Source organism: Rana temporaria, chromosome 8 (assembly GCF_905171775.1).
Source record: "Rana temporaria chromosome 8, aRanTem1.1, whole genome shotgun sequence".
Taxonomy (NCBI): domain Eukaryota; kingdom Metazoa; phylum Chordata; class Amphibia; order Anura; family Ranidae; genus Rana; species Rana temporaria.
Genome location: NC_053496.1, coordinates 15,264,313 through 15,276,590, shown reverse-complemented (window position 1 = coordinate 15,276,590; position 12,278 = coordinate 15,264,313). Strand labels below are relative to the sequence as shown.

General features: G+C 48.8%; 1 protein-coding gene across 1 annotated transcript in view; it reads right to left on the bottom strand.

The window, feature by feature from the left end:
- Positions 1-12,278, bottom strand: part of LOC120946695 (alpha-2-macroglobulin-like protein 1) — a 171,444-nt gene that overhangs the window by 55,217 nt on the left and 103,949 nt on the right. Inside the window, exon 22 of the mRNA XM_040361325.1 lies at positions 3,141-3,195. Within this exon, the coding sequence (XP_040217259.1) occupies positions 3,141-3,195 (55 nt within the window). The remainder of the gene's footprint in view (positions 1-3,140; positions 3,196-12,278) is intronic.

Here is a 12,278-nt window from a genome sequence, read left to right as displayed (position 1 = left end):
TCCCTCACTTTGTAGGGTTTTCTGGCACCTGGACTTTATTTAGGTTTCTAGATTTCGGTACATGTTCTGGGCACTTGTAGGCAGGTGTAGTTTGTCCTCCCAGCATAGGTGGTGCTGCTCTGCAGCAACCATGCAAAGAGAGTGGAGGACAGAATGAAAGTATGATCCTATGAGGCCTCCATAGGTGTGACCAGGAGAACAGCTGTCCAATTGGGTACTGCTTCACCAGGTGACCTCTGCAGCCATCTTTGATGGGGCAATGCTTATAAAAAGTACTGACTCACTGCAGTTGGCAAGCATTTTGCGTGTGGTTATGTTAGGGACAGGAACCCACTGGCTAGGGTAGGGTGACCAGACATCCCCAGTTTCCGGGGACAGCCCCTGAATTGAGGACACTGTCCCCTTACCAAGTCTGTCCCCGGTTTTGTCCCCGGATTGGATTTAACAGGGGCTGGAAAATTTTAAAAAACTGTCAGTGCAGAAAAAAAAATCAAAATTAAACCCCCCCGCTCCTACTAGCTTAGGGGGGGGTGTATTTTTTCCATTTTCTGTGCTCCTTTCTCATAATCATGTGCTGGTCGGAGCGGAGGGAGTATTTCTTCAGTTTTGTGTGCATGCCTATTCCGCTCCGCTCGCATGTTCTTCTGCCTTGGCTCAAGTCCCGGCCAGCCACCTGCCTGCTTATCTCCTTGCCTTCCCTGGTGGAGTGATCTTCCTCTGCTCCCCACCCAGTAGTAGCCGGGGCCCGAAGAGTAAGACTTGGCAGGCTGTGAGGTGGGCGGCGGCAGTGATGGGCAGAGAGTCACTGATTGCAGTCAGTAAAAAAAAAATATGTCTCTGGATTTCAATAAAAAAATCTGGTCACCTTAGGCTAGGGAGAGTGTACATATCATAGGGAGAGGCTCCAGTGGAGGAGGGACAGAGTAGAAACTGTCTGCCTATTAGGCGCTTTCCCTCTTCAGTTGTACGCCCGCCTTTCAGCTGCCTCCGCTGCCAGGTGCTTTTAGCATTAGTGTATCACTCCAGGCTACTGTTACACAGTTCTCTATAGATGTTGCCATCACATAGGCTTTGTTAGTGCCGGATCACACAGGGGAAACCCAACTTACAGCGCAAATTTGCAAGGCAATTTGGAGGAGACTTCAGTGCGACTTCAAGCAACTAACAACACGACTTAAAGTTGCCTCCAGGACAGGCGACTTTGGCTGTGTCCATTCACAGAATAATCAGCTCTGTGGGAGGGAGGGGTTTGCCTGAGTAAACTATTCTCTTTTCCTGTAAAGTTGCTTCAGTTAAGATGGAGATCCAACTTGGAGGCAACTTCCATTGAAATCTATGGGTACAAGTTGCCTAGAAGTCGCCTTGAAGTAGTACAGGAACCTTTTCTGAAGTCGGAGCAACTTCAGAGGTGTACATTAACCTCCCTGGCGGTATGATTCTGTCTGGAATTACGTACCAAAAGCGGTACAATTATTTTGCAAGGAAATTTGGCGTTTTATACTGTAGGCCTGTAATTTTTAGAAATAACTCACTTAAATATGACCAAACAAGAGTCTAGTAGGCATCCCGGGTATGATTTTTTTTTTAAAACAAAATTATAAATTATAATATAATAAATAATTATAAATAATTATAACAAATAATAATATAATTATAATAAAAATTATTCAATAATGTAATCAACTCAAAATCACTGAAATTTGCTCAGTTGCAGAATTGTCGCTGTCATTATTTTTTTTTTTTTATGACGAATTTCCCCACAAATCGCTATCGCACAATTCTGCAAGTGATTATAATTTATTATCGCTGTTTTCTAGCTGATCTAAAACCATTTTTGACATAAAGGGACACTTTTGGACAATCTACAATTTTTAGGCAGAAAGAACATTTTGTATTATATAAAAGTACATGTAGGACACTGGGCAGACCACTAGGGACAAGGGGGGGGTGTATTTTTTACATACAGTACTGTAATCTATAAGATTACAGTATACTGTATGTAATTTGTTTGTTTACTTTTTTGAATTTGGCGCCGTTCTCCGCCCCCGTGCGTCGTAACGTCGCAGGGAACGGAGATCGGCGGCACACGGGGACACTGTGAATCGAGCGAGGAGGTCCCGCTCGCTCACACAGCGGGGTGGCATCGCTGGATCCAGGGACAAGGTAAGTAACTTGCCTGTGGATCCAGCGAGAAGGTAAGCCGCGCCGCTGCACACTCTGCACGTCCACCCCGAGCGTGACTCGGGGATACCGATCCTAACATTGGAAACCTACCCCGAGTCGCGCTCGGGTTTACCGCCAAGGGGGTTAAGACGGCTCTCATTCACTTCAATGGAATTTTTTATGTCCAGCGACTTGGGGCAACTTGAGGTCTGACAAGTCGGATCCCAAGTCGCTGTAGCGTGAACCGGCACTAACTGTTTTGTTGTGACTTCCACCTTAATACACTTCCTTGAAAATTCGGGTCTCTGTGTGTCTTTCCTCCCCTCTGGGTATCCAATGCTTGGGCCCTGCTTACTCACTCATAGTCAGTTTACCTAAATTTGCACAGGAATGTCACTTACATGGGAAATTTTCTATGGTGGGCTATGGTTATTGGGCCCAGAAACGCATTACATATTTGTTTTTCTATATACCCCAGCAGGGATGGACTGGCCATAGGGACTACAGGGAGTTTCCCGGTGGGCCGATGGCTCAGTGGGCCGTTTTTTAAAACAGAGATGCTGCTTGGAGGACTTTTTTTAACACCCTGGCAGCGCCCCAGTGTGAAAGCAATCAGGCTTTCACCATGGGAGTGCAGCGGAGGCGTTTTTCAGTTGCTTTACAGGCGCTATTTTTAGCCCAAAAGCGCCTAAAAAACGCCTCAGTGTAAAAAGGGGTCCTACACTCACCCTCTCTCTTTTTCTTACACTCACTCCCCTCTCTAATCCACACCCTCTCCCTCAACCCTCCCTCTCTCTCTCACCCTCTCATGATATACAATAATGGATAAAGGGGCCTTTTGGTGGGCGTGATTTTTTTCGGGTTGGGGGCAGCATTTTATTGAATTAAAGTGGGCTGGTCTGGATGAAGTCCAGGGCCAAATTTTTGTCCCAGTCCAGCCCTGTACCCCAGTTATAGAGTTCACAGTCATTTCTTACCATCTTTGTTACAAAGCAGTGAACTGTAAGACTTTTCTTGTAGGACTCCTTCAGGCTGCAAGTACAAATAAACACATTTTAGCTAAAAGAACAAAGGGGACCAAGAGCAAACTTCAGATTGATGATTGGGGTTGATTTACTAAAAGCAAATAGACTGTGCACTTTGCAAAATGAAGTTGCACTCTGCAAGAGCAGTTGCTCCGGAGCTTAGTAAGCGAGATAAAGGTTCACTTTGCAAAGAATACCCAATCACGTACTAGGAAAAAAAAATCAGCATTTCTGCTTGCACATGATGGCATGATGGAAGTCAGCAGAGCTTCTGCTCATGTACTATGGTCTGGAGCAACTGCTTTTGCAGAGTGCAATTGTACTTTGCAAAGTGCACAGTCTATGTGCCTTTAGTAAACCATGTTCCTTTATACCAGGGGTCTTCAAACTTTTCAAACAAAGGGCCACTTTATTGTCCTTCAGACTTTAGGAGGGCCGAATTGTGGCCAGCAGGGACAGAAAATGTCTTGGGACCAGCATTAGTGAGAATAAATATGGCCTCAGGGTTGGTGGTCAATAGGAGGAGGAGTAGTCCCCCTATTAGTAGGAGGAATAGTATCCATCATTGGTATCCCTGGATAATATAGTGCCCCATTGTTGGTGTCAGTGGGAGGAATAGTGCCTAATATCAGTGGAAGAAATGTGTCCCAAGGGCCGGAATAAGGCTAGCAAAGGGACACATCTGGCCCTCGGGCCGCAGTTTGGAGACTCCTGCTTTATACCATAGAATCTTTGTCATCTCTGATATTCCCGTTTAAAAACCCCTGAAGAAGGGATATATTTTGCTCCTGAAACGCATCAACCATAACGAAAAGAGACAACCATATCAGCAATCAGCTATCTATGAGCCCATGTCTCAAATTTTATGTTTTATGTAACTTGATGGTGATGTATGCACCAATGTTTTTATTATGTAAAAATAAACTTTGTATTTATTTTATATACTGATCTTACATACCGTAGTTTGCCTCTAAAAGTCCCATAGTACTGAGGAGTACACTTCCACTTTCTGCTCTAATTCTAGGGATGTTGGCAACATAATATGGGTTTTCCCCCAAGGTGGTATAATTTTTCCCTCCAAGCTCGCAGGAGCCGGAACTACAGAGGAAGCATCGGGTATCAATGTGCGCCAATGCCTCGGAGATTCCGACAAGAAAAGTCCGATGTGAGCTTTTGGTCGGAAATTCCGACCGTGTGTACGCTCCATCGGACATTTTCTGTCGGAATTTCCGACAGCAAAAATTTGAGAGCTGGTTCTCAATTTTTCGGACAAGAAAAGTTCTTGCATGCTCGGAATCAAGCAGAAGAACTTGAACTTAATTTTTCTCGGCTCGTCGTACGTGTTGAACGTCACCGTGTTCTTGACGGTTGGAGTTTCAGACAACATTTGTGTGACCGTGTGTATGCAACACAAGTTTGAGGCAAAATTCCGTCTGAAAAAAATCCACGATTTTCTTGTCGGAATTTCCGATCCTGTGTAGGCGGCATTACAGTATTAACTGTCAGCTTGCATTGAGAACAGCACTGGAAACAACATTGGGCTGTATACATCCAGCCTAATGTTGATTTGCGACAGAACCTCTGGGGACCACCAAAATTTTCCCATGGACCACCAGTGGTTCACAGACCACTGGTTGGCGACTGGTTGGCGACCGCTGGTCTACAGCATCTTGCACAACTGCATTTTACTATAGGACTTCTAGCGTGACCTCCCAACAGGGGCGACCCGTCCAATCAGGGATAACGGGGCGTCGCCCCCTCTATGGCCACCCCGAGCGCATGAATTACAGTGGGGGGTGTTTTTTTTAAGCACCTGATTAGAGTCAAAATAGGGTGGACTCGTGGTGCAGAGCATTGGTCTCGGAGTTAGAAAAGCAAATTAATATTCCCTTTTCGAACACTGAATCGCCTCTCCGCCAATCAGGAAGCACAGGTCTGATACTTGTTTCCCTATTGACTGAAAGGTCAGTCGATCCTATTGGACGCCTCCGAGAAGGAGGAGGGGGATGCACGGCAGAAGCCGCCATGATCCACACCACAGGAGGAGGAAGAAAGCTGCCGGACATGCTGTCCACCCGCCCACCTGCTTTCTAGATGGGGTAAGTGCTTTATGTCCCGACTGTCCTCCAGGGGGGTTGTCAACCTACCAAACGACAGGGGGGTGGCCGTTTGCCGCCCCCCCCAAAAGAAAAAAACACCTGCCGCCACTGCTTCCTAATCTTGTATAAGCAAATAATATGGAATCAAAGGTCATGTTTTCAGTCAGTTTCTTGCATATATTTTAGGGGAGATAAGGCTCTCCAGATTTTGCTGCAACCAATAATGTGTGTACATAGCATAAGGTAACAATTGTAAAACCAGCCTTACAAATGTATTCTGTCCTTTATTTCACCAGAATAAAACTAAAAGAAATATGAGAATTAATTGTCATGTAGTTGTAGCACTACCCCGAAGGAGCTGCAGGTTTGTTTTGGGTGGCATGTTACCTCTGTATCTCCCGCCGTCTAAGGTACTTGATGAGAGTTGTAGTAAATGGAATGTCCACACAACAGGTGTCTTTTCTGTGCTTTTATTACCCAGCTGGGTAAAAACAGTTAAACAGTAGAAAGGTGAAGGGATAGCAAATAGAAGACAATAGATCCAGGTGTAACCGAACACGGGTAACAGTCCTGCTTCCAGCAACACTTCACTTCGCCACTCCAGCCGGAGTGGGTATAGCGCACCTGGACAGGCCTCTCTCACCAGCCTGGCAGCCAGAGTGTTACTCGAACTTAGGATTAAGTCTCTGCCACAGACCCTCCTATAAGATTGGAGACAATTATGGTCCGGAATCCTCTCTTAGTAGATTCAGCACCCGGATTTCCTTCAGGTAGTTTTGCACAATTAGCAGCTAACAGGCGACCAACATCCAGCCTGTCAGAACTCAGGTGGTCCCCCTATGAATGGACAGGCCCCTCCTGGAACACCAGCCTTGTGCTTGGTATCCTTCGGACAGACTCCTCATCGGTCAGCTTCCTCCAATTGGACGGACAGCTCGGGACCCCCTCCAGATTGGGGACCCAGTCGACTATTGGGTCCTGTAGCGGCTACCCACTGGTGTGAGGGTCTCAGCCGTTGGAGACGTCCTTTTCCCTGGCAAGCTGCGATATGCAAGTACCGCCGGTATATCCCATCGAACGCCCTTTCAAGAAACGAGACGTGCTACGTTTGCAGAGTCAAGCAGACTGACTTTTAATGTCACATTTTTCCTCCTTAAATCTGGTTACAACTGTACAGAAACAAATGACACTCCCCCCCCCCCCAGGGGGGACTTCAATACACACACTTTGAAAGAATGACCTTCCCTTGAGCCAATCAGCTGCTAGCCATTTCGGCTCCTCAACTTAGCTTGATCAGACAATAGAATTCAATTAACCTTTAAAACAATTATCACTCACACATAATCCCCATCAGCATACACCTCACAGGAGGCTGTTATCTCCACAAGAGAGTTCATTAGCTATGCGAAGGGTACATTAGCATTCAGCAGTGACAGAGACCCTTGTCCAGTTAACCCTTTGAGCTCAGAATACAATGTGGTACATCCACTTGTGACAAGCCATGCAGTTCCTTGTAGTCCCCCTGCACGAAGATCATAACTGTCCCGGCAGCATGCATGTGTCCGTTACACTACTCCCCCTTTGTGGAACACTCCGGCAGACCCGGATTGATCCTTTTCGGATCAACTTGGGGATGTGCGGTCTGCTGTTAGGGTAAAAGTTCCGTTTGCCTGGACAGTCCGTCGGCCTTCTCATTGGCTTACCAGGTCGGTAGCTGATGGTGAAGGTGAATAATGGAATTCAGTTCTGGAACAGTCACTTGCTTTGCTCTCTCAATGGCTCCCAAAACCTGTTGCTGATGCTCTTGGGACAAATACGGCACCACCTGGATGCAAATCCCATTTAATCTTTTGACAATTTCCGCCTGTTTGTGCATTTCAATGTTCAAGCCACGGGACATCTCATAATACATGACATAGTGTCGTTGCATCTCTGATTTCTCACTGGCCAACTTGTCACATTCCCATTTTAGACTGTGATATTGTGCCGGATCTACAGTACATGTCGGGGAAGGTAGTCTTACCCGGTTCTCAGCAGCAAGCGGGTTGATTCCAGCAACGCGGGTGGTCACGGGACAAGCAGCAGCAGGTGTAGGTAAATAAGCCGAGGTCAGAGGGCCAATGTCGTTGCCCAGCACCACCTCGGCAGGTAGGTTGTCCATGATACCAACTGTGGTCTTTCCTGACCCGGCTCCCCAGTCTAAGTGCACCCGGGTGGTGGGTACGCGAAATACAGCACCCCCTGCGACCCGGACGGCAACTGTGCGAGTGGACACGTTCTCTGGCTTTACCAGATGTTTTTGAATCAGAGTGATAGTAGTCCCGGAATCTCTTAAGCCTTGTGCTACTTGTCCATTCACCCGTACCTCCTGACGGTGATGCTGACGGTTATCCGGAGAGGCCGCTTGTATTGGGTCTGCCTCATACCAAATTCCCAGACATTCCTCCGGGCCCCCCTCGGTCTCCAGGCAGTGGGCCGCAGAGGGACGTGATGGAGTGACCTCTGTGTTGGGTGTTGTGCGTCTCCAATTGTTATTTGTAGCTCTCAAAGGGCAATGACGAGCAATATGTCCCGTGTCGCTGCAGTGATGGCACGTCACCCTAGGCGAATCCCGGGGGTAGTTGCTAGGCCCCTGAGGACGTGGTGGGACTGGAGCCCGAAACTCTAGGCGTGGGGTGACGGTTGGAGTACGCGGTTCTACCTTATGAGCCAGCCGTGTAGTACCCTGGCTTACTTTCCTTGTTTCCGCGTACTCATCTGCTAGCCGAGCCGCCTCGTTTAAGTTAGCGGGACGGCGATCTCGTACCCAGTCTTGTATGTTTGCGGCCAGGTCTTGGAAGAAATGTTCCATTAGGAACAGCTGCAATACTTCCTCCCCGGTGTTGGCCTTGCACCCTTGGACCCAAAGGGATGCCATCCTTTGTAACTGGTTGGCCCATTCCATGTGGGAGTCCACAGCCATCTTCTTGGACTCCCGGAAGCGCCGGCGGTAGGCTTCTGGCGTTACGGCATATCGGGTTAGCAACGCCTTTTTAACTTGCTGATATTGTAAAACATCCTCTGGAGCGAGAGCCCGAAAGGCTTCATTGGCTTTGCCCGACAATTTCCCCGACAAAATAGTGACCCATTGGTCTGGTGGTACCTGGTGTAGTGAGCACTGCCTCTCAAAATCCGCCAAATATCCATCGATTTCTTCCTCACTTTCTACAAAAGCTTTAAATGCAGTGAACGGTATTTTCTTTCCTGTAGCAGCAGGTGGGGGGGTAGGAACTGCAGGTGTAATGGGCTGTCTCGCTCTTACCAGTTCCAGTTCTTGTCCCCTCTTCGTTTGTATCTCTTCCCTTGCTTCCCGGAACAGCTGGTTGATTAGTTCCACGGACGTTTCTGGATACAAGGATAATCTCCGCTGTACAATCCCAGTAATTACATCTTCCTCGCTGACCGGTGCAAGGGGCTCAGTTCCTTCCATGGATCCATCCATTTCGTCCAGCTCCAGCAGTTCAGCTATCAGCTCCCTCCGTGGTCTGTTGCTGGCGCTCCTACCACGACTCTCTAATAAATCTTTCAGTGTGGATCTTTTCAGCCTGGCATACTGCGACTCCATTCAGCACTTGCTCTTTGGATAAAAGGACCATCCCACTGCTACCAACCAATGTAACGGCTACCCACTGGTGTGAGGGTCTCAGCCGTTGGAGACGTCCTTTTCCCTGGCAAGCTGCGATATGCAAGTACCGCCGGTATATCCCATCGAACGCCCTTTCAAGAAACGAGAAGTGCTATGTTTGCAGAGTCAAGCAGACTGACTTTTAATGTCACATTTTTCCTCCTTAAATCTGGTTACAACTATACAGAAACAAATGACACCCCCCCCCCCCCCCAGGGGGGACTTCAATACACACACTTTGAAAGAATGACCTTCCCTTGAGCCAATCAGCTGCTAGCCATTTCGGCTCCTCAACTTAGCTTGATCAGACAATAGAATTCAATTAACCTTTAAAACAATTATCACTCACACATAATCCCCATCAGCATACACCTCACAGGAGGCTGTTATCTCCACAAGAGAGTTCATTAGCTATGCGAAGGGTACATTAGCATTCAGCAGTGACAGAGACCCTTGTCCAGTTAACCCTTTGAGCTCAGAATACAATGTGGTACATCCACTTGTGACAAGCCATGCAGTTCCTTGTAGTCCCCCTGCACGAAGATCATAACTGTCCCGGCAGCATGCATGTGTCCGTTACAGGCCCACACAGTGGATCAATCGCTCCGGGCCAATGTGGTCCCAGAACCAGGAACACTGCTGGCCACGCACACCTTGGCCAGGAGGGCCATATGCGGGGGTGTCGTGGAATGGCTACCCCAATGGTGGGCGCCACACGAGGAAGAACCTCGAGGTAATGGCATCTGCCCCCTTTATACCCCTCCCCAGCATGCACAGCGAGGCAAGCCCTGACTGGCCGCTGAGGAGTGGCACCCAGAACACTTGACCACACTGCTGCCACCTGCCGTCTGGGGGTGCCAGGAGTCCGGATGAAAGGACAGCCCACAGCACAGCCATGCTAGAGCAGAGACACACATTTAAACAGTAAAACTAATTAAGAGCCAACTACTTCTCTGAATCCTCCCCCTAAATTTAACATAGCACCGGCTCTCAAAGTAGCCAGGCGCTACATAGTTATAAGGGGTATTGCCTCATTGAAGGATTTAACAAGTAGGGGTAGACAGGGCTTTTTTTCAGGGGGAACTTGGGGAAACTCAGTTCCACCACCTCTGGCTCAGACCCTTTGATGCCTGCTCACCACAATCACTTGTAAACACAAAAGTCTGGTTTCTGTGTTTACAAGTGACAGCTCTGCACTCTGTGTGTAACCCCCCTGAACTCTGCACTCTGTATGTAATGCAATCCTGGTATTTAATGCACCTTTAAGACCCTCCTACTGTTTGTGAAATCTGAACGGGGTCGTGGTTGAGTTCCTGCACCTATTTTCTGAGAAAAAAAGCTCTGGGGTAGGTACTGTCAGGGCCGCTGATTGGCCAGTACAGCTGGCCCAGTTGTACCGGGCCCGGCCAGCAGGGGGGCCCGGCAACCTGAACAAAAACAAAAATGACCAAACAGCCGTTTAACCGCCCTCCAACCCCATAAAACCAAAGCCAGCCACCCGTCAGCACACACCCCCGTCCGTACGTTTTTTTTTTTTTATTGCTATGTTAATTCTTATATGGCGACCGCGCCAGGGGAGGGACTATTTCTCTTATTTTAGGGCGCGGAAGAATACCTCATCCGCGCCCGCTACTCATGCCATGCTGGCTCAAGTCCCGGCCAGCGCGTCCTCTGTAGTGACGTCACCTCCTGGCGCCGCGGAGTGATTCTGATTCTTCTCTCCGCGTGAAGAAATGGCAGTGAGGAGCAGGGGAGCAAGGGGAGCAGCGGCGGCAGAGGATATCCCATCCCATGATGATCATCTAACTTGAATCGTTTGTGGGGGACCCTCCAGGCAGCAGCAGGATCACCAGGAAAAAGTGAATAAGTGACTCCTTGGGCCCAGTCAACAATTACACAGGTCAGGTGTGTGCTTGCTTGGGGGGGTGGGTGGCCGGCATTATCCACTACCACAGTTTTTTTGTAGCATGGCACCTCTAGTAACACTGCATTACTCTGCTATTTGCATTGTTTGTGGTAATGGCACCTATACATTGTGGCATGGGTGGCTTTGTCTGCCCATAACACGTTCTGCCTGCAGAGACAGTGCCACCCATGCCGCCAAATCGCTTATGCCGTAATGTGCTGCAGACAGTGCCACCCATGACGATAATGTCATAACGCAGGGCTCAAAATTTCAAGTCCTGAGCTACTAGCCAGGCCTCAAGAGTTACTCGCCACCAGTTGCCCCACCTAATTCATACACTGCCCTGTGCCTAATTGCACCCCTAAACACGCCCTCGTTGATTATCTCATGGAATGACACTGTTAAATGTTTTATGCAGAATCAAGTTACAAAATTAAATATTACCAACAACAACTCTAACAAAATGGGACAGGGCACTGGGGTCAGACCAGAGGGACAGGGCACTGGGGGCAGATCAGAGGGACAGGGCACTGGGGGCAGATCAGAGGGACAGGGCACTAGAACTGGATCTCTTCCCCATTATCTTGCTGTCTCCTCTGCAACTCCCATCCATCCTCTCTCTCCCTCTCCCATTCATCTCATCATCAGGAGCCTGTGTGTGCGGCTCCACGCTTGCATGTCCCCACTTCCCCCTTTTATTCAGGCTGGCAGTGAGGAGAGGAGCTGCAGCACAGCGGGAGGGAGTACAATCCAGCGCTGAGATCCACACAACTGCACAGCCATTGACACCATAGCACAGCGCACACTGACAGCGCACAGCACACATTGAGACCAGTCTGTTCACAGTGCTCAGGCTAAACTTACATAGAGCACAAGGAGAAGAAAACTGCACAAACTGGAAGGCTGCCGCTGTCATGTCAGGGCAACTTTCAGTGAGCGCTGCACCGGAGTGGTAATTTTCGCAATCCTCCACCTCACTCATTACTTTCTGCTCTCCAGCTACATTGGTCGGGGGCAGGGGGCAGGCTCAGAGAGGTCATACTGTTAGGTCCCATGGCTTAATGAGAATTGTAAGTAGAGCACCTGTGTACTGTTCTGCCTGTGCGTGGCTCACCAGACTACTTTTCCTGAGCATGCACCTTTCCTCTTCGGCCGCCAATCTCATCGGGACTCTAAGGCCCCGTACACACGGCCGAGGAACTCGACGTGCCAAACACATCGAGTTCCTCGGCCAGTTCAGCCCTGAAGCCGCCGAGGACCTCGGCGGGCCGAGAGCTCCCATAGAACAACGAGGAAATAGAGAACATGTTCTCTATTTCCTCGCCGAGGTCCTCGTCGGCTTCCTCGGCCGAAAGTGTACACACGGCCGGGTTTCTCGGCAGAATTCAGCCAGAAACTCGGTCGGAAGCTGAATTCTGCCG